At 55.5% G+C, this 22341-nt stretch overlaps 1 protein-coding gene across 4 annotated transcripts in view; it reads left to right on the plus strand.

The window, feature by feature from the left end:
- The window catches only part of PDE4A (phosphodiesterase 4A), a 35965-nt gene extending 17344 nt beyond the window's left edge, over positions 1-18621 (plus strand). For 3 of the 4 annotated variants that reach the window (XM_047096463.1, XM_047096460.1, XM_047096462.1), the window contains exons 2-15: positions 2324-2515; positions 3404-3440; positions 3564-3634; positions 4388-4437; positions 4613-4725; positions 8257-8350; positions 9812-10035; positions 11424-11522; positions 11617-11781; positions 12005-12104; positions 12228-12382; positions 12586-12708; positions 13131-13313; positions 16005-18621. In XM_047096463.1, the coding sequence (XP_046952419.1) occupies positions 2324-2515; positions 3404-3440; positions 3564-3634; positions 4388-4437; positions 4613-4725; positions 8257-8350; positions 9812-10035; positions 11424-11522; positions 11617-11781; positions 12005-12104; positions 12228-12382; positions 12586-12708; positions 13131-13313; positions 16005-16694 (2296 nt within the window). In that variant the 3' untranslated portion in view covers positions 16695-18621. Of the gene's footprint in view, positions 1-2323; positions 2516-3403; positions 3441-3563; positions 3635-4387; positions 4438-4612; positions 4726-5553; positions 6760-8256; positions 8351-9811; positions 10036-11423; positions 11523-11616; positions 11782-12004; positions 12105-12227; positions 12383-12585; positions 12709-13130; positions 13314-16004 lie in introns of those variants that run through there. The other variant, XM_047096461.1, reaches the window with a different exon arrangement.
- Positions 18622-22341: the final 3720 nt, after the last annotated feature.

Consider the following 22341-nt stretch of genomic DNA (forward strand, 5'->3'; position numbering starts at 1 on the left):
ACCACTGTGCTCTGGGTGTCAGCTGCCTGGCCCCTGCGAACATTTGCTGTGATGGTAGGAATGTGCTCGAATGGGGGCTGAGTAGGCAGGGGGCGGCAGCTCACGTTTCCGTCTGAGGAGTCACGAGACTTGGCACTGAATTCTGGCCCCACCACGCTCTTGCTGTGTGACCCAGAGCTAATCATTCTCCTCTCTGACCTTAGTTTCTTCATCTGTAAAATGGAGTCAACGAAGCCCCTCCCCGTACTCCTACCCCAGGACTGGCCCAGAGAAAAAGGTTAATAGATCCATAGATGCTGGTTTCACTATGCTACTCTAGGGGATTTCAGACTTTCTTTTTCTTTCTTTCTTTCTTTTTCTTTCTTTCTTTCTTTCTTTCTTAATTGATTTTTGAGCGAATGCAGCGGGGGAGGGGCAGAGAGAGAGGGGGACAGAAGATGTGAAGCGGGCTCTGCGCTGACACCACAGAGCCCGACATGGGGCTCGAACTCATGAACTGCGAGATCATGACCTGAGCCGAAGTCGGATGCTCAACCGACTGAGTCACCCAGGCGCCCCTCAGACTTATTTCTTAGCAGAGGGACCATTCAAATAAAATCTTACGCTGACTCTCATTAGGTAGGACTGGAAAGGGGAGGGCTCCATTTCCTTCCCCTACTCCCTTGCACCCACCAGAGCATAGCCTGAAGTCTGCTGACCCTTCTAACCCCCTCAGTTTGACGACGGGGTAACAGACCAGAGAGGGCAGTGGCCTTCCCGAGGCCACACAGTAAGTTGCAGGCATGCGGTTCCCCACCAATTCTGCATATCGACTGCTGAGTTCCCTGCCCATGTGGCGCGTGTGGGGCCGATGCTTCCTGAGCGTTTTACCTGTGTCAACACTGGTCGCCTGGATGACCTGAGGAAGGTGGCAGTTGTCCCCATTTTGTGGATTAGGGAACTGGAATTCAGTCATTTCACCCCAGTCACACCTCTGGGAATTAGGAGAGCCAGCATCTCCCTGAGTCATCCCGAGCGTCTTGCCGGTGACCCCAGGCTGGGGCCTCGCTCTCTTGCCCTCGGTGTCGCCGGGTCTCTGTCACAGTCTGTCTCTCTCCGCTCCAGACACACCAGCTTCCTTGCTGGTCCTCAAACAAAACCTGAATCCTGCCACAGGGCCTTCGCACTTGCTCTTCCCACCCCCTGGAGTGTCTTCTCCTCCCTCCTGACCAATGGCCTGCTCTTTGTCATCTTTCAGGCCCTGCCGGCAGGTCACCTCCTGAGAGAGGCCTGCCTCCCCTTTTCAGTCTCCGCGTGGCACAACCCCGTTCACATATTCACTCATTCACACGTTTTATGATTCATCCAGTAAACATTTTATTGGGTGTGCACTGTGTGCCAGGCCGTGTTCTTGGCCCACGGGCTAGAACAAAGAAGACCAAAATCCTTGCTCTGCAAAGCTTAGTTCTAGAAAGGAAGGCAAACAGCAAAGAAGTAAGATATAGAATATGTCAGGTAAGTAGCGGTTATTTTTTGAAAGGACAGGTAAATACGAAATAGTAAGGCAGAGATTCAGATCTTAGATGTGTTGGTCAGGTGAGGCCTCCCGGGAAGACAGCATTTGAGCGGAGGCCTGAAGGCGGCCGGAGGAGCCATTGGAGGTCTGGGCAGGGGAAACAGCCTGTGCAGAGGCCCTGAGGCAGGAAGGCACCTGGAATGTTTAGGAAGCAGCCAGGAGGCCGTGGAGGCCGGAGTAGAGTGAGTGAGGGGGAGACCCGGAGGTCTTGGGGCGGGGCCACCTGGGCCTCAGTGAGGACTTTGGCTTTTGCTCTGGGTGAGCTGGGAGCCACAGAAGGGGCTGAGCAGAAGAGGGATGTGGCTCTCTGGTGGCTGTGGAGGGGAACAGACTGAGGGGCAAGGACAGGAACCAGGGAGCAGGGCAGAGACAAAGGCGCTGGTCCAGGCCACCAATGAGCGGGGCCAGCCGAGGAGGGGGTGAGAAGTGGACGGATTCTGAATAGACGTGGGCAGTGAGGAAAGAGTAGAGCCAAAAAGATCCCCACACTTTTGGGGGTGTGCACGGCCACTAGGCTAACCTGTTTACAGTCTGGCCCTCCCATGCCATTTCCGTAAGGGACGGATGCTGGTCCGTCTCAGTCACTGCTGTGTCCCGGCACCTCAACAGAGCCTGGCTCACAAAGGCACTCGATCGCTCTGTGATCTCTGCAACCTCCTGTCCCCCGTCTCTACCAGGAATGTCCTCGGTACCCTTATTCCTCCGCCAGCCCCCCCCCCAGTGCCATCTCAGCCCCCCTGACCGCTCTTCTCGCCCACCCCCTTGCAGCTTCGAGGCGGAGAATGGGCCCACGCCATCTCCTGGCCGCAGCCCCCTGGACTCGCAGGCGAGCCCGGGCCTCGTGCTGCACGCCGGGGGGGCTATCAGCCAGCGCCGGGAGTCCTTCCTGTACCGCTCGGACAGTGACTACGACATGTCACCCAAAACCATGTCCCGGAACTCGTCGGTCACCAGCGAGGCGTGAGCACCCCACTCTCACCCTCCAGGCCTGCTCCCAACACAAGCTGCCCTTGCCAGCAGGGAATGGGGACACCGCCTAAGCCCCCTGCCACCTCTCCTTCCCAGTGAAAAGTAAACAGCCCCCTTGCCCACATCGAGGGCTCGGTCCCTTTTCAGCATGCCCACCCAGCGAGGTCTGAGGGTGCGCCCCATCTCTGCCCCCCACTCAGCTACGGTGAGCCCCTCCCTCCAGCCCAGCCCGCACCCACATCCTTGCGGTCCCTGCCCACGAACCTGCCCAAGCCCACTCCTACCCATCGGCAGCTGGGGCCTGGCCCCCCTCAGCCCGTCCCCGCTGCCACTTCTTCCCACAGAGCATCCACCTCGGCCGAGCCCCCTCTGCCTTCCCCCCCCCCCCCAGGCTTCCCTAAGCCAGCCCCCCTTATCACGACCACCTGTTAAGGTGTGGGCACCCCCAGACCTGCTCAGCCCCCTCCCCTCTCACTGGATCCTCCGGCCCTGGCCCTACCCATCCAGGTACCCACCTCAGCTCCCCTAACTCCTCTTGCTCCCCATCCCCTCCTACCCACTGCTCTCACCAGCCGCCCCCCCCTGCAGTGGATTTATGGCAGCCCCCTTTGTCTCTGCACACCCCCTCCCTGCCCACCCACCTGAGCTCCTCTGTCCGGCCACCGTTCCCTCCAAGACCAGCCCCTGTAGGGTGTCTACCCTTGGGAGGTGTAAGCGCCCTCTCCCCTCACCTGTTGGAGGCCCCCAACCCACCTCCCAGCCTACCCTCAGCCCAACCCCCATAGAGAGTTGCTTCTCTGCCACCCCAGCCCCTTTTCACCCAGGCCCGGGGGTGTCCCACAGTGAGGACGCCTGACCTGCCCCTGTCCTTGGTTGCAGGCACGCTGAGGACCTCATTGTGACACCTTTCGCCCAGGTAAGACCCCTCCCCTAAGAAAGGAAGGGGCTCCAACCTTCCCCCACACTGGGGGACAGGGACCTAGCCCCAGCCCCTCCGGGTGGCTCCCTCTCCTCACCGCTGGCTCTCCCTCCGTCCCAGGTGCTGGCCAGTCTCCGGAGTGTTCGCAGCAACTTCTCACTCCTGACCAATGTGCCCATTCCCAGCAACAAGTAAGTCAAGGCTGGGCCCCAACATTCATGATCATGAGGCCAGGCACACCTGGGTTCAACTCTTAGCTCTGCTGTGTGCCCTCAGGCAAGAACTTGACCTCTCTGAGCCTCTGTTCAGGCAGCAGCTCCCTCTGAGCCAGCAAACCATTGCAATTTGAATGGCTAAGACACAAACTTTTAAAAATAAAGACCAAGGGGTACAGACACGTGGTGGTGAGGCCAAGGGTAGCCAGGCGCCGCAGCCTTGGGGCCACTCGCGGCCCCAAAGCCAACTTTCCAGGCAAATAGCGTCTTGTGGTGCCTTTGTTCCCCCTCCATAAAATGGGAATTTAATAGCGCCTCCAATAGATGCTGCTGTGAGGAGTCTGGAAGATAATACATAGAAAGTGTGAGAACATTTGCCCAGCACATAGTAAGTGCTCACTAAATAGAAGTGATTATTTGGGGGCAGGCGCTTGGCTGAGAGCTGCTAGTCCCTCTGGGAGTTGCAGGAACTTTGGAGACATAGGACGTGACCCTGCCGCTGATCAGCCGTGTGGTCTTGAGCAAGCTTGTTCGCTTCCTTGAGCCCGTTTTCTCATCTGTAGAATGGGTTCTCATGGGGGCTCTGAGAGAGGCTGCAGGCTGAGCACATGGTGGCATGCCTGGGACACAGGGAGCGCTCAGAAAAAGGGAAGGTGGCATTATTCGTAGAGAGGGGAGGCAGGAATCTGGGGGCGCACAGGCTGATGTTGGAGCCCCATTTCTTTGCAGACGGTCCCCGCTGGGCGGCCCAACCCCCGTCTGTAAGGCCACGCTGTCAGGTAACAAAGCCCAAGGGGTGGGAAAGGGCCCCTCTTGCTGTTCCAGTGGGGGACCCCTCACCTGGGGGTGGGGGTGGCTGTCTTACTCTTACCTCCTTTCCCCACTCGTTTGGTGGACCCCCATCATCTCGGGGTTGGGACCTCTGGGTCACCACCCATGCTGCCCCTTCTCCAGAAGAGACATGTCAACAACTGGCCCGGGAGACGCTGGAGGAGCTGGACTGGTGCCTGGAGCAGCTGGAGACCATGCAGACCTACCGCTCCGTGAGCGAGATGGCATCTCACAAGGTGAGGAGGCCCCCAGCCGGCAGGGCGGAACTAGCCCCTGGGCGGGGCCTGAGGATGGGGGCCAGCCGCTGGGTGGGATCTGCGGGCGGGTCCACCCATGGGGCGGGGCCAGTATCGGGATGGGGCCAATGAGAGGGGACCCTTTCCTGGGCCTGTGGGGTGGGGCTCACTGCTGGCGGGACCTGAGGGGGAGGACACATTTGGGGCGGGGCCGATGTGTGAACGGGGCCTTTGGGGTGGGGGCCCATTCCTAAGCAGGGCCAACCCTAGGGCTGCGTGTTCTAGCAGATTCTGACTTCCCTCAGGGGTGGGGGAAGCCTAGTGCGTGGGGGTATATGTGCCTGGTTGTACATCTGATGCAGGCTGCCATCTCTCTTGAGGGGGTTGTCCAATGCTTGTGTAGTCTACAGGTGTGTGTGTGTGTGTGTGTGTGTGTGTGTGTGTGTGTGTGACTGTGGGTCTGTGTGGCTGTCAATTTGCTGGCTACACATTTGCAGCACAAGACGGGGTGTGAGGGGATGTTCCAAGAGGGTACGTCACGAGTAGTGTGCAGATGTGTCTGTATGGAGGATGTATGGGTACACACAAGAGGTTATACCAGATTGTAAGTGTGTGGGGCTGTGCCAGAGGTGTATGTATGTTTACAAGTGTGAGTTGGTCTAGGTATGAATCTGAGTGTGTATCTCCATGTGTCTGTGACTCCACGTGTGTGCACAGACACATGCATGCACTTGCAGGGCTGCAGGAGAGGGTGCAAGGCTTCCATGTACAGTTGTGCGGTCTGTGTACTGCACAACTCCAGAGGACACCATCCAGGAAAACAGGCGGCATGAATGATGTTTCCTGGAGTTGTGCGGCACGGTGGTAGCCCGCGTGGGAAGATGCCTATCAGGAAATGAGTATACAGGTGGAGGTGTCTGCGTTGGGGGTGGTGCACATACCTGTGGGTGGAGGTTTGTCTGGGAACATTCCCGTCTGAGGGTGATTGTGTCTCTGAGAGTGTGCCGAGCCTCTGAGAATGTGACTGTCTCTAAATGTAGGTTTGCCGTTGTGTTCCTGCAAATGATGTGTGTGTGTGGTTGTGGGTATGATGCGAGCATTTGCTTATGGGTTTCTCAGGGTATGTTTGTGTCCAAGGCCACATGGTATTTGTGTTTGTCTGAAAGTGTGCCCGTGGGTGTGTGGAGTGTGTGCAGCATATCTGGGTGTGTGTCCCCAGGTGTGTGTCTCCGTGTCTGGGTGTGAGTCTGTGTTCTTGGGAGGGCTGTGCCTGAAGGCGTTCCTATCTCCGTGTACTCAGCTGTATACCTGCGAAAGGGCTGGACTTCGGAGTTGTGACTGTGTGGTGTGTGTTAGTGCGTGTGTTGGTATAGAAGGTGCATCTCGGTGTGTGTGAGTGTGTGGACTGTCTGGGCGTGTGTCTTTGTCTCTGGGTGTGTCCCTGGAAGGGACGCGTCCTGTCGGGGATGTGCGTGCCTCCCTGCCTTTCCCCGGCAGCCCCACCTGGGTCCTGGCTCAGGCCCGTGGGTTCCGATGCCCCTTTAACGCCCCCCCCCACCCCCGGCACCACCTGACGTCGCATGCAGCCTGCCAGTGCTGCAGTGAGCACGCACACGCACACACACAGGCGCGCACACGGAGCCCAGAGCCTCCGAAGCCACCTCCCGGGACCCTCGCCCTGCCCCCCCCATGGGCAGGGGTCCCAGGCCACCTCCAGCTACTGCCGCGGGGGGGCCCATCAGGGCCAGGGGCTGGCAGACCATGTAACCAGGGCTGCTATCGGGAGCGCGGAGGGGAGGGGAGCCCCCAGCCCCGCTGGGCCGGCCCAGGCCCCTCCGCGGCTCCCACTTGCACTGCCCACCTGCCCTGAACCCCCCCCCCCACCAAACCCACAGTGGCTGTTAACCCCGGGACTCCCCAAGCCCAGCCTCTGTGTGCGGCAGCCCCGAGCGGGGCTAAGATTTCAAGATGCCCTTGGTGGATTTCTTCTGTGAGACCTGCTCCAAGCCGTGGCTGGTGGGCTGGTGGGACCAGGTAGGGGAAGTCGGGGTGGAGGATGGGCGGGAGACTCGGCCCTAGCCCTCCCACCTTGGATCCTCAAGCCCCTGGTCTGGGCGGGTGTGTGCGGCTGTGCACGTGTGTGGCCTGGACATGAAGCCTTGTGACTGTGTCTGTGTGTGGCCCAGGGCTGGGTGGGGATAGCGGGTGGCTGGGGATGTGGGTCTCTTGCTGGGTGTGTCGGTACTCACGTGTGTATGTGTCTACAGTGGTGCGGGGCTGTCTGACCATATGCTTATTCGCCTGGGTCACGGTGTGGCCCTTTCTGAGATCACATGGCTCTGGTTGTGGTGGTGTATGTTGGGACGTGTTTGTGAACCCAGAGCTGTGTGTTTTCTCCGGGGCATGTGACCCCAAGTGTCTGTGACTGCCTTATCGTGTGTGTCCCTTGATTTGTGTGTCTGTGGCTGTGCAGAGCCGTGTAAGATGGTAGTCTGTGACTCTGTGTGTGGTTGTGTGACTTTGTGGGTCCTTCTTGTGTACGTGTCTCTCGCAGCACTAGGAGGAGTAAGTGCCCCATCCTGGTGTGGGCTGCGTGGGCTCACCCTTCCCATCAAGTGTCCCTCCTGCCTCTCTGGACGGAGTCTGCTCCTGCTTTGGGGGTGCTTCAGTGGAGCTTGGGGGCGGGGAACCAATGCCCTTTCTCCTCCCTGCACAATGTCACAGCAGACACTTGTGTGAGGTGGCTTGGGGGGACCAGGAGGGACCTCCAAGCCTGGTTCGGGGTATCCTCTGCTCATCTGTGCATCTGTCCACCCTCCTGGGACTGGGGGAGAGGGGGCTACGATGGGAACCCCCCTCCCCTGGATGACCGAACAAGGTTTCCTCAGCTCACTGTTCTCCGCTGCCCCTGCCAAACCTTCTCTTCTCCCAGAACTTGCATTCTCTCCTGCAAAGGAGAGACTGTATTGTCTCCTTCCAAACTGGGCTGGGAGCTGGGGGCCTGGACGCCCTGGGAGTGGGGTCCATATCTGGGAAGACGTGGGCCAGGGTAGCTCTGGGAAGGCAAGGGTTAAGGGGCCTGCGGCCTGCCCCCCCCCCCCACTTTCCCCCAGCTCAGCAGCTGGTTGGAGGGGGAGTTGCTAAGGAGACTCCCATCGCCATGGCGACGGGATTCTCCTGACACCCTATTGGCTCACTGTTAAGCGGGAGCCCCTCCCTTCCACAGGTGCCCCTCTGGCTCCTCCTTTGGGCTGGAGGAAGAGGAAGTCTGGGGAGGGGTGCCCCCCTTCCTCAGGAAGGGAGGGGTATGCTGAGTCCTGACTTCCAAGCCTGGGGCCCCCCTCCAGACCTGGGAGGAGAGGAAGGGCTGACCCCTCCCCTCTAGCAGCTTGCTGAGGGCTCTGTTGGCTGAGCAGAGAAGTTGGAAGGACTCATGGGGTCTTCAGAAGTTTCTCGGGAGGGGCTGACATCCTCCACCCTCTGCTGCCCTGTCTCCCCATCATTCCTTCCTTCTTGCCTCCTTCACCTTAGTTCAAGAGGATGTTAAACCGTGAACTCACACATCTGTCAGAGATGAGCAGGTCAGGAAACCAGGTCTCTGAGTACATCTCCACCACATTCCTGGGTGAGTGAAAGGCACCGCTTGTATGTGAGGGGAGAGGCTGCACGCCTGAATTGGAGGGGGCTGCCCCAGACCGCAGGTCCCAATGCCCACATTTGCCCGAGGGACCCTGACTCTTAATTCCCTAAAGATCAAGGTTACCACGCTCAAGCGTTCCCATGCTCATGATGCCCCTAAGCCCAGAGGGATGTCAACTTTTATAGAACTTCCACATTAAAAAAATCTCTCCAAGCAGAAAAGCCCCCCCAAACTCAGTGGGACCACAACGGAACTCTCAAACTCAAGACCCCAAAAACCCCACAAACTTAAATAGAATTCCTAAACTTTAAATGCCTCCAGGCTGAAAGGCCTCCCCAAATTCAGTAGACTCTCCAAACTTGGATTTCCCCCCACAAATTCAGGAGATCCCTCAAACTCAAGAGGTATGCTCAAACTCGGTAGGGTTCTCAAACTTAAGGGAACGGCTGTCCTTAAGAGCTCATAAAAGACCCCCTCAAAGTTTCAAAACCCTCCAAGCTGAAAGGTCTCCCAAATTCGGGAGAATCACCCAACTTGATATGACCCTCAGATTCAGTAGGACCCCCCCCCCACAGACTTTTGATACCTAATACAGTTATACAGAGTACCTCAAATTCATTAGAACCCTCAAGCTCATGGGGACCTCCAACTCATCCTAATATCTTTATCCAAGAGCCCAAGCTGAAGATATGCCCCCCCCCCAAATTCAGGATAATTTTACCCTCTCAATTTATCACCAAAGGTTTCCAAATTCTGGAGAACCGCCCTGCGCCAAGCCCAAGAGAAGGGTTCAGTTTCAAATACTCCCGCCAATGGGGGTGTGGCCGTGCAGAGTTCTGAGATCCAGCCAATGGGAGCATGGCATGCAAATAACCCCTATTAGGCCCCAGGTCACAATGGGTGGCCCAGGTTCAGCTCTGGAAGCCCTTGAAAGCTCAGGAAAAGGGATCCTGGGGCTGGCCCCCCAGGCAGGCTGGTGTTAAAGGGGTGGGGTGGGGGTGGGGCTCATGGAGCCAGACACTACCCTTCCCTCCCTCTTCCCCATGCTGTCCACCCCGATCAGCACTCTTAGTCACCATGGAGGTGTCTCCCCTGCCCTAGAAGTTCCCCTGCCTATACAGGACAGGCAGCTACTCTCTCCAGCATCCTCAACCTGCTTCCTGACTTCCCGTGCCACCCCCTTGTCAAACCTGGCTATCAGACTGGGGCCACCCCAATGCTCCGGACCAGTCCCGGGGTCCCTGCTCCAGCCCACCACCTCCCAGAAGAATTCCTCCCTTCCCTCTGGTTTCCAGCCTATAAGGAACCAACAGCATGACATCCTGAAGGGGTGTGCCCTCCTGCGTGAGCCTTCCCAGGGCACAGTGGGGAGCCCAGGGGAAGTGAGGGCCAGATGAGGGGGTCTCTGTGGGAGTCTCATGCTTGTCTCTCCTCCATCTGCTCCAGACAAGCAGAATGAAGTGGAGATTCCATCACCCACGATGAAGGATCGAGAAAAACAGCCAGCTCCCCGCCAGAGACCTTCCCAGCAGCCCCCGCCCCCTGGGCCGCAATTCCAGCCCATGTCTCAGATCACGGGGGTGAAGAAGCTGATGCATAGCAGCAGCCTGAGTGACTCTAGCATCCCCCGCTTTGGGGTGAAGACCAACCAAGAAGAGCTCCTGGCCCAAGTGAGTAGGGTCTCAGCAGACACTGGACTAAGGAGGGGCGGGAGTCTCCTGGGGCCCAGAGAAGGACCGGGCGTCGGGTCAGTCTGAAATGATAATCCAGGCATACTTGGCTTATGAGACTCTCAGGAGAGCAAGAGTGAAGGAAGCAGGAGAGGAAGAAGCTAAGCAAGGAGGTGGCCTCAGAATCTGGCCTCCGCCTGACTCCACAGGGAGCTCTGGAGTGTCAACGGTGCCACAGAGTTGAGCCCACCTTGAGGCAAGAGTGCGGGACTTTTGTACCCCACTGTGGGCGGTCCCCAGAGGGGACAGCATTACCGCCTCCATGTAGCTCCCGTAGGGGCAAGAGCAGTTTTCTGGAGAACAGAGCAGCTGTGAGTCTTTGTAAGCAACAGTCCCAGCACCCACCCGGGAGGACAGGTGCACTGGTCAGTGAAGGGGATCTGGGTCGAACCCCAACAGCATCCACTACAGGCCAGACCTGGGTTCAGCTCCGTGACACCTAACGCCAAGGGGCTCCCACATGGGTTTGTACAGCGGACTCAGTGCACTCTTGTTGGCTCAGTCAGCTGACATTTGTTGTAACCTGAACTCCAGTACTAGCCAGTGCCCAGTCAGTCACCCGGTGTTTACTGAGCACCTACTGTGTGCTGGCACCGTTCCGGATTCTGGAGAGCCATGGAAAATTAGCCCGAATTCCTTTCCCCCTGGTGCTGGTGAGCTGTTTGGCTCCAAAGCCAAACTGTGCTTTTGGGGTCAGCCAAACGGAACCACAGCGTTGCGAGATGCAAGGGCTTGGGTAGGTCACATCACTTCTGAGCTTTGGTTCTCCAACCAACCAAATGAGATCAAGCATTTAGCATAATGCCTGGGAGACAATAGTCACTCAGGGGGCGCCTGGGTGGCTCCTCGGTTAAGGTTAAGCGTCAGACTTCGGCTCAGGCCATGATCTTACAGTCCATGGTTTGAGCCCCGCATCGGGCTCTGTGCTGACAGCTCGGAGCCTGGAGCTGGCTTCAGATTCTGTGTCTCCCTCTCTCTCTGCCCCTCCCCCATGCACACTCTGTCTCTCGCTCTCAAAAATAAATAAAACATTAAAACAAAAATTTTTTTTTTAAAGTCACTCAGTACACAGGCGCTGTGGTTGCTTTGTTATTTTCTGGCCTGGTCGGACGTGCACAGTCAACTCTGTGTGTTGAGCACAGCGCCCACCCCCCCACCCCCACCCCCGGTGGGCAATGACAGTGCTACTTTCAGACCAGAGCTCTGAATTGCTAGGAAAGAGTCGAGAGGGGGTGACGATCAACCAAGAGGAACTTCTGACCCACGTGGGTAGGGGCAGGGCCCTGGGTCTTGTGGGCTGCTGACCTCTGGCCTCGTACTCCACCCAGGAACTGGAGAACCTGAACAAGTGGGGTCTGAACATCTTCTGCGTATCCGAATACGCCGGAGGCCGTTCCCTCAGCTGCATCATGTACACGATATTTCAGGTAGGGCGGGCTGAGTGGGGCAGGGTGAGCGGAAGGGGGCCGGGCGGAGAGCAGAGAGCTCTCGGGAGTCACCGTTCCCCATACCTACCCTCAGGAGCGTGACCTGCTGAAGAAATTCCGCATCCCAGTGGACACCATGGTGACATATATGCTGACCCTGGAGGACCACTACCACCCCGACGTGGCCTACCACAACAGCCTGCACGCGGCCGATGTGCTGCAGTCCACCCACGTGCTGCTGGCCACACCCGCGCTAGATGTGAGCACTGCCTGGCCCCTGTGTCTCCCCAGCCCCGTCTCCCTCCCTGACTGCCCGTCGCCCATCTCCTGACCTCCGTGTCTCTCTGACGCTGGCCTTCCCGATCCTCCTCGTCGATCCCTCCTGACCGTCTTCTTTGGCACCCGCATCTCTCTCTCACCCTGTCTCTCAGATCCCCCATCTTTCTAACCCGCCTCTCTCCCACCCCCCTCTCTGCCCCTAGGCTGTGTTCACAGACCTGGAGATTCTTGCCGCCCTCTTCGCGGCCGCTATTCATGACGTAGACCACCCTGGGGTCTCCAACCAGTTCCTCATCAACACTAGTGAGTGGCCCCCACGGGGGCGGGGCCTGCCGGGTTGGAGGCGGGGCCTGCGCTGCCCCACCCCTCGAGGCGGCCCTGCCGGCCCCACCCTCCCCTGACCGCCTGCCTGGGCCTGGGCCGCAGATTCGGAGCTGGCGCTCATGTACAACGATGAGTCGGTGCTGGAGAACCACCACCTGGCCGTGGGCTTCAAGCTGCTGCAGGAAGACAACTGCGATATCTTCCAGAACCTCAGCAAGCGCCAGCGGCAGAGCCTGCGCAAGATGGTCATCGACATGGTGGGCGGGGCGGGGGCGGGGCCAGAACGGAAAAGGGCGCCTTTGACACTGGGGTTGAGGCAGGGTCTGAGTCCAGGCCAGGAAGCCCCGCGAGAGGCGTCCTTTGTGGGGACTGGGAACAGGTTGTGCTGAGGGAAAGCTTTAGAGGCGTAGTTCGGGTCAGTACGGCCCGTGGCAGGGCTTCAGTGGCCCCTCACCCACAGGTGCTGGCCACGGACATGTCCAAACACATGACCCTCCTGGCAGACCTGAAGACCATGGTGGAGACCAAGAAGGTGACCAGCTCGGGGGTCCTCCTGCTGGACAACTACTCCGACCGCATCCAGGTGCCCCCCCTCCCCCACCATACAAGGAGACCGGACCCTCTCTCCTTTTCTCTCTCCCCTTTGGGTCCCGTTTGCCCCCCTCCCTCAGCCTGCAGCTCCCATGTTGCCCCTCTTCCTGTCTCTTTCTTTTCTGTCTCCCCTCCCATCTCTCTATCCCAATTCCCATCTACCATCCCTCCTTACTTCTTCCCTTCCTCCATCACCCCGTTCTGTCTCCTCTGCCTTTGCCAACACCTCCTTCTCTCCTCTCCCCACGATCTCTTTCTTTGCTCTCCCCCTGCCATCCTCTCCCCTCTCCCCATTTCCCCTATCTCTCTCCACATCCCCCTACTTCACTCTCCCAATAAAGGGGGAGGTAAGGAAGCGTGAGGTCCCAGACTGGGACGGGGGCATGGCCTCTGAAGGTCCCCCACCTCACGCAGGTCCTTCGGAACATGGTGCACTGTGCAGACCTCAGCAACCCCACCAAGCCACTCGAGTTGTACCGCCAGTGGACCGACCGCATTATGGCCGAGTTCTTCCAGCAGGGGGACCGTGAACGTGAGCGGGGCATGGAGATCAGCCCCATGTGCGACAAGCACACAGCCTCGGTGGAGAAGTCTCAGGTACGGTGTTAAGCGGGCCTCCCCACCCCATGCTGGCCTGGAGCTCCGAGACCCAGAAGTTCCTGACCTGCCCCTCCACAAAGTCAAGTTTTTCTGTGTGTGTGTGTGTGTGTGTGTGTGTGTGTGTGTGTGTGTGTGTTTCTTTCCTTTTCTGCCTTGATGGGAAATTTGCAACATTTTCCCTTCTACAGAGTAACCAAAACCAGGCCTCTGGATTCAAAACTTGTAGACCTGAGTCGAACAGTTCTCTCTCATTTAGCATCCATAATAATACTTGCCCAGCTCTTGGTTACAGACCTTATGTCACTCCAGCCTCTCGGTATCCCTGTAACCTGGCTGCTGATTTTGTCCTTGATTTTTGGTGGGATTTTGCAATGAGATGCGATGACGCATCATCATGTGCTTGTTTAACTTGACAAGAGGTACAGAAACCCAGTCTTGTTTGTAAAGTGTGGATGTGAAAGTTTCTCACCCTCCCCACTCCCAGTCTCCTCCCTGGCAAGACCTGTTCTTCCCGGCTCACTGTGCACGCTTTTCCAGACCCGAGTTACCCAGCCTTGGCGCTGTTGACATTTGGGCCCGGGTCATTCTCTGTCGCGGGGGCCGTGCCTTGTAGGATTTTGAGCAGCATCCTTGGCCTGCAGATCACCCCATCCTCCAACGCCCGGGAAAACCAGTTCCATAGGCTTTATTACGTAGTTACATTTACGGGCAACTTCATAGCAATAGTTCAGGGGTTTTGCTTTGTTAAAGAAATATGAATTTTATCAATATGTACCCATTTTTATACAGCTTGCCTTTTCTTCCAAACAATGACTTGGAGATGTGTCTGTGTTACTACGTATAGAGTTAGCTCATCCCTTTTGACGACTCTGTAGTATTCTCACAGATCTAGACAGCAGATGGGGTCTATAGTTTTTCTCCTGTGGATGGCCATTTAGGTGTTGGGGAGTTACAAATTCACAGTGACTCAAACGAGATAAGGCTTCATTTTTGTTCTCTCTCTCTTTTTTTTTTAGAGAGAGAGAGGGTACAAGTGAGTGAGGGGCAGAGAAGAGAGAGAGTATCCCATGAGGGGCAGAGAGAGAGAGAAGGAGGGAGAGAGAGAGAGAGAGAGAAGCAGGGCTCACCCGGGGCTCCTGTTTTTGCCCAAAGCGGGCCTCCTGCTTGCCCAGTGTGGGACTCAAACTCAACTAACTGTGAAGTCATGACCTGAGCTGAATTCAAATGCTTAATGACTGAGCCACCCAGACACCCCATTTTTATTCTCTCGCATGTAAGAAATGTCCAGAGGCACCTGGGTGGTTCAGTCGGTTAAGCGTCCATCTTTGGCTCAGGTCATGACCTCATAGTTCACGGGTTCGAGCCCCACGTCGGGCTCTCTGCTGCCAGCCAAGAGCCTGCTTCAGATCCTCTGTCCCCCTCGCTCTCTGCCCCTCCCCCACCCCTTTCAAAAATAAACATTTAAAAATTTTTTTTAATTGAAAAAAAAAAAAGTCGAGAGAAAGAATTTAGCTCCCTTTGGCTCCATGAAATAGTCAGGCACCTAAGGAGATTTCAGTGTTTCTCTTCCATCATCCGAAGCATGGGACCTTTGTCCCTAGAGATGCCTCTCATGGTCACGGATGCTGTTGAAACTCTAGCCATTCTGGCCACATCCTAAGGAGGAAAGGTCTCTGCCAGCTGAAGCAGCACTCCTACCCCCTATGCCCATCCCAACCCAGATCTTCCATCTACATGTGGTCACATTGCCACCCTCTCTTTGCAAAGGAGGCTGGGAAATGTAGTTTTCACCTATATTGGGGAAGTATTGCCTCCACCAAGAAAAATCAAGATTTTATTCTTCTTCTTTTTTTTTTTTAAAATGTTTTTATTTATTTTTGAGACAGAGACAGAGCATGAGCAGGGGAGGGGCAGAGAGAGAGGGAGACACAGAATCTGAAGCAGGCTCCAGGCTCCGAGCTGTCAGCACAGAGCCTGATGCTGGGCTCAAATTCACGGAGTGTGAGATCATGACCTGAGCTGAAGTTGGACGCTCAACCGACTGAACCACCCAGGCGCCCTCAAGATTTTGTTCATAAGAAAGAGGGAAGATAGTATCAGAGTTAGCCAATACTCTGCCGTGGAATTATTTCTAGTTTTTCTTTGTTGCAAAAAATATCACTATTAGTATCTGTGGTGTACCGCAATGTTTTAAAACATTTTATTTCAATGTTTTAAGTTTATTTATTTATTTTGAGAGAGAGGGAGAGAGAGAAAGAAAGAGAGAGAGAGCATGAGCAGGGGACAGGCAGAGAGAGAGGAAGAGAGAAAGAGAATCCCAAGCAGGCTCTGCACTGTCAGCACAGAGCCTGACGCAGGGCTTGAACTCAACAATCCTTACGGTCGTGGCCTGAGCCAAAACCAAGAGTTGGTCGCTTAAGCAACTGAGCCACCAGGCACCCCGAACGGCTTTTTACAACTAATTCCTAACTGACAGATGCGTGGAAGTTTCCAGTATTTGTTTCCATGTCATATGTGATTTTTTTTTTTCTTCCCTGTGCAAGAGGTTTTTCCGGGTCGGATTTGGAGGAGCACGATTACTAGGTTAAATGCTATCAGCACCTTTTAGAATTTACTAGATCCCACAGCATGGCCCTACCATCTGCAACAGCCGGCCACCTGTTGACGCCGGTGTCCCTTCTCTCCCAGGTGGGTTTCATCGACTATATCGTGCACCCGCTGTGGGAGACGTGGGCTGACCTGGTCCACCCGGACGCCCAGGAGATCCTGGACACGTTAGAGGACAACAGAGACTGGTACTACAGCGCCATTCGCCAGAGCCCATCACCGCCGCCTGAGGAGGAGCCCAGGGGGCCAGGCCACCCACCCCCACCTGATAAGTTCCAGTTTGAGCTGACGCTGGAAGAGGAAGATGAGGAGGAGGTGTCTACCGCCCCGGGTGCATTTACGGTGCAGGGATTGTCTGTGGCTCAGGATGCGTCCCCAGCTGAGGAACTCTTGGAGGTCGATGGCCAGGATATGCCCACGGAGGTGAAGGTACAGGAACCTTGCTGCACGCAGCAAGCAGACTCGGCCGGTAGTGTGGCTGCGGGCAAGGACAAGGCCACGTCCCCAGACGCATCCGTGGATGCCGTAGGCCGCAGCAGCCCCCTGGCCCTGTCTGCCGGGAGCCCCCTTCCGCCCGCCTTGAGGACCCCGCCCCCTCCAGAGGACACCCCGGGCCTCCCGGGCCTCCCCTCCACGGCGGCCGAGGCGGGGGCCCAAAAAGAGCATCAGGCTGCCAAGAGGGCGTGCAGTGCCTGCACAGGAACGTCCGGCGAGGACCCCCCCCCACTCCCAGCTCCTGGGGGGTGGGGGTCAGCTGGAGGCCCTACCTGAACCCCGGCCCCGACACCCTCCTGCTCTCCCCGGCTCCCTTCACCACCATTACCCCACGACCGCCTCCTCCACTGCCTCAAAGACTCTTGGGCCTCCAGAGAAAAAAGAAAACAGAAAAGTGGGGTTTTTTCTCTTTTCTTTTTTTCCTCTTTCCCCCCACCCCCACCCACGGGGCCTCTTTTTGGAGGTGGGGGCTGGGGAACAAGGGGCGGAGGTCCCGGAAGGGATTTTATTTTTGGAATTTTAATTGTTACATTTTTAGAAAAAGAAAAAAAAAAAAAAAACAGGATGAAACACAGCAACTGTAGATCTCCTGTTCCCGACTACCCCTTGTGTCCCATCTCCTGCCACCTCCCCCTGCCCCAGGCCCCAGGCTCAGTCTTCCGGCCTCCTAGGGCTCTTGGCCTGGGCCCAAGCAGGCATAACGCCTCCCTTTGGGGCTTTTCTTCTGAATTTTGGAGGGTCTCCGGAACCCAACCAGGAATAGCCATTCCGGGCGGGGGACTCAGGGGGGGCTGCCACCGTGGGAGGCCCCAGCTCCAGCCCCTCTCTGGCGCACTGCCCCCCCCCCCAGAAGTCTCCCGCCTCATTTTGCACAAACCTGGCAATACTAACCCGAGGGATAGGGACCTGGAGAGGGGAGCTGCGTGCTTTAAGATGTAGCAGAGGCGGGTATTGGAGGGACATTCACACCACCAACCTGGGGTCTGAGGTTTGAGGAGGGCCTGATCCCCCCCCCCCGCCCCTCCACCTGCCACCCTCTTCCCCTTCCACTTTGGGTTCCGTTTGAATTTTCTCCATTGGGGTGGGGGGGGATGGCTCCAAACCACACCCCTCCTTCCAGCTGCTTCTCCTCTTGTTTCTGCCTTAATGATTCCCATGGCCATAGGAGAGGGGTTCGCAGTGGCCCCCATCCTGGGCATCCCCCCAGCATCCTCCTGACCCCCTTCACGACCCTTTGCCCTAGGAGGAAGCAATAACAATGTACACCCACATCCCCTTTCTGGGCAACCCTCTCCCACCCTGGCACCAAAGTCCTTTCTACTCTGTCCCTATCTGGCCACGCTCCCCCGCCCCCCCGGCCCCCCCCCCGCCACACCCCTGAGCTATTCCTGCAGCAATATGACAGACAGATGCAAGGCCATTTTTCTCCAAGCCATGGGGGACTGTTTGGAAGGAAAGACCCCCTCTTCCCCCCTCCTTTCTGCCCTTTGGCCCAGTTCTGCAGCTGGGCAAGGCAGGGCCTCTCTCTCCTCCCCCCACGCCCCCCACTCTGAGCACACGGTACTGTAGCCCCCCCGGCTGCCCCAGCCTTCCATCTGTCTGTCCATCCCTGTGGGGAGTACCACCTGCTCCCACCCCCGTGATGCTGTACAGGGTTCATTTTTGTAGCGAAAGTAGTTTCTGTCCCAGCCAGTGACTGGAGTGGGACTTCTTTGGGTTTTCTTTCTTTTTTTTTTTCTTCTTTCTCTCTTTTTTTTTTTTTCTTTTTTTTGTACATACTGTAAGGTTGGTTTGTAAATTATTCTACAGAGGCAAAAAGGGAAAATACACTTGCCCTTCCCCAGCTGACCCAGCCAGGGGAAGGAGGAGGGGTGGGGGTCTCCCAGAGAGAGAGTCCCCATTCCCACTGTATTATACAAACTGTACCATAGACCCCGCAAGGGTGGGTTCAGTGCTGCCGTTTGATGGGAAGTCGTGTCATCTTGGGGGGTGAGGGCTGAGCAGAGCCTGCCCCTTGCCCTGTCCCTGGGTGTGACTGGTGAGATGGGACCCCACCCCCAGTCAGGGCTCCTCTCCCCAGCGGGGGGGCGCAGGGCCCCCTCAGCCACTCTTGTGTTGTCCCCTCTGACGATCAATCAGTCGGTCCGTTGATCGATAATCAATCCTTCGATCTCGTCTCCAATTAAACCGAGGATTTCACTGATCTTCCTGGCTGATGTGATTTCCTTTCCCACCCTGGTTTTGGGAGGCACACCTCTCCTCACCGGCTGCCTGGGACGCGGATAAGGGGAGAGAGAGGCTCCATCCCTGACCCTCCCCAAGCGCTTAGGACCTGGATGGGGGTCCAGCAAGTGTGGCGGGAGGCAGCCCCCTGACCTGGGCCAGGTGCTGGCTGGCTCGAGGACTTCAGGTTGTAAAGTGGAGGTTCAGACCAGTCTTTGGAGGCTAGGCGACCCAGGTAAACCCCACTTCTTGTACACAGCATATCTGACACAACTCTGGGTACTTCTGGAATCTCACAGTCATTCCTGGAAACCTCAGGGGCGGGGGCCTGACTGGTAGCGCGTCCATCATCGGGCTGCCAGGCCATGATAAAAGGTCTCTGGTCAAATTCTGCCGTGCAGATGTTAAACCTGATAAACAGCCACAAGAGACTTTACTTACCCTGTAAGTTCTATGAATTCCCAGCATCCTGGCCATTTTGGGATTGCAACCTTCACCTTGCATTAAAACAAAATCCAAAACAAACCTGAATATCTTTTTTTTTTAAGATTTTATTTATATACAGATTTTATACTTTTATGTAATCTCTGCCCCCATAGTAGGGCTCGAACTCACCACCCTGGGATCAAGAGTCACATCTCTAAGACCAACTAAACCACCTAAATGCCCCTAAAGATTTTAAAGTAACCTCTACACACAGTGTGGGGCTTGAACTCACAACCCTGAGATCAAGAGCCACAGGTTCTACTGACTGAGCCAGGCAGGTGCCCCCAAACCTGAATATCTTCAAGTCAGGGCTCTGTGTTGCTTGGAGCCTGTAAGCCTTATAGTCAGTATCAGGCAGGCCGAATCCTCCAAATTCACACAAGACTGGCCTGGGCTTTAAGCTACTTTGCTAAAGTGTCCATTCAAGGTTGGGGTGTGAGTGACTCAGATAGTTTTTTTTTTTTTTTTTTTAATTTTTTTTCAACGTTTTTATTTATTTTTGGGACAGAGAGAGACAGAGCATGAACGGGGGAGGGGCAGAGAGAGAGGGAGACACAGAATCGGAAACAGGCTCCAGGCTCCGAGCCATCAGCCCAGAGCCTGACGCGGGGCTCGAACTCACGGACCGCGAGATCGTGACCTGGCTGAAGTCGGACGCTTAACCGACTGCGCCACCCAGGCGCCCCTCAGATAGTTTAACCAATCCACATATTTGAATACTGTTAATTCCACTCAAGGGATCCCATTTTCCAACCTTTGTCAGGCTAATTAACAAACCCTTGATTTCACCAAAGTTTCTGACATTCATTATGCTAATGAGCAAAAAACTTCCCAAGTGGTTAAAGATATGGATAGCAGAAGTGTTTGTGATTCGAGCTTTTGGTTTAGAATACTGGCTGCCTCTGGGGTGGAATAAATTAAGATACACATACACACTCAGTGCTTAAGTGCTTAAACCACAGGGGGATCAGTAGATGTATATATGCACAGCTTCCTTGGATCTAAGGAAAGGTTGACCTGCTTACTTTGTTATTCAGCTCTAGTTATGGGAGTAGTTTGGATCCCAGCCGTGGCTGGGTGACGTTGGGCATGATCTCTTTGACCTTCAGTTGCCGCATCTATAAAATGATCACAAAAACCCCAGTCAGTCTAGAGCAGGGCTGTGAAACTTTCTACGATGATGGGAATGTTCTGTCTGCTGTCCAACACAGTAGCCTCTAGCCACGTGTGGCTATCAAGCCCTTGAAATGTGGCTAGTGCAACTGAGGAGGTGGGGTTTTAATTTTCCTTTACCTTAAGTAGCCACGTGTGGCCAGTGTCTACCATATGAGACAGTACAGTTCTGGAACTTAAGTGGGAGGGTGAATATATAGGATTTAGCGTGTAGAAAGGTTTGCCTGCTTCACTGCAGTTTAAAGATTTGCAGTATGTAGATATCCTGGCCCAGAAGAGTGGGGGGGGGGGGGGGTGGGCAGCCTGGGCTCAGAGAGGAAAAGCAAAGCTGGAAAACTAGGTAGAAGTTTCCAGGGAATCTGAACCTTGTGCAGGAAACAGAGGAGACACAGACATTTTCCCAAGGGTGTTTCAAAGGGAGGCGGAGTCGGGGAAAGGGTGTCGGGCTGAGGGTCGGGAGGCGGGTCAGGAGGCGATAGCACTAATCCCAGGTGGCGGGGGAAGGCCGATGAGACTTCTTTGCTCTGGACCTCAGTTTCCCCAAGTGCAGGCATGCTGTCCCAAAGGCCTCCTCCGTTGGGACACTGTCACAGTCTGAGGATGTGGGTCAAAGGGCAGAGGTGGGCATGTGACCATCAGCTGGGCTCTTTAAAATCCTCGTGGTGGGGAGTTCATCTTTCCTCAGGCAAAGGTGACCAAGGGCAGCGGGGCACAGCAGCAAGGCCTTGTCATCTGAATAGGACAAGGGAGACCCGGGGAAGGGGCGGCGTCAAAGTTGACATCAGCCACTTGCAAGCTACTTGGTCCGGCACGATGGCTCTGCCTCTTCCGGCCTTTAGAGGACTGCGCCCTGTGCTAAACTCATTAGGAGGGTTCTCTTCTTGGCTCTCCGGCAGTCCTGGAGGTATACTGTTACAGGCTCCCTTTTACAGATGAGGAAACTGAGGCCTGGAAGTGATCTCACCCTGTCGAGGAAATGAGGCAGAGACCTCACTTCACCTATTGTCCGTTGTACGATGACGGCTGCCTGGTAACGGCCTGATACTTTCGTTATTATTGCTACTCTTTTTAAGTCAGCTTTATCCCCAGTGCGGGGCTTGAACTCATGACCTGGAGATCGGGAGTCGTATGCTCTACTGACGGAGCCAGCCAGGTGCCCCTGTTATTGCTACTTCGTTCGCCTGCACAAAATCCTGAGCTAGATGATAGCTCTCCCTCTTTCACAGAATAACAGGAAGCTCAAGTTAAAACGCTTATTTTTATTTTTAAAATGTATTATTTTTTTTAATGTTCATTTTTGTGAGAGAGAGAGAGAGAGTGTAGGCGGAGAGGGGCAGAGAGAGAGAGGGAGACAGCAGATCTAAAGCAGGCTCTGCGCTGACAGCACTGAGCCTGATGTGGGACTCAAACTGACAAACCGCGAGATCGTGACCAGGCCCTCAACCGACTGAGTCACCCAGGTGCCCCTAAACTTATTTATTTATTCATTTTATTCATTCATTTATTTATTTATTTACTTATTTAAACATTTCAAATGTTTATTTATTTTGAGAGACAGTAAGAGCTCGTGCGGGCAAGAGCAAGAGAAGGGCAGAGAGAGACAGAGAGAATCCCAAGCAGGCTCCGCACCATCAGCGCAGAACCTGATGCAGGGCCCGAACTCACAAACTGAGCAGAAATCAGAAGTCAGACGCTCAACTGACTGAGCCACTCAGGCACCTCTAAACCTATTTAAGTAAGCGCCACACCCAATGTGGGGCTCAAACTCATGACCCGGAGATCAAGAGTCACATGCTCCACCGACTGAGACAGGTAGGTGCCCCTAAAATATTTGTTTGTTTTTTTTTTATCTACTTGGCAAAGAATGAAAAGATGGACCATCTTGGTGTGGACAAAGCACTTTCATAGCTCATTAGTGTTGGTGGGAGTTGGCACATACAGCTTTCCAAGAGTGGTCTGACAATATTTATTAAAAACATAACTGAATGCATTTTGACTCAGCCATTGCAATTTTTAAAATACTTATCCTAAAGAGACATTT

Source organism: Lynx rufus, unplaced genomic scaffold (genome assembly GCF_022079265.1).
Source record: "Lynx rufus isolate CCGP_SWC_20201006 ecotype Redwood Valley unplaced genomic scaffold, mLynRuf1.p SCAF_4, whole genome shotgun sequence".
Taxonomy (NCBI): Eukaryota; Metazoa; Chordata; class Mammalia; order Carnivora; family Felidae; genus Lynx; species Lynx rufus.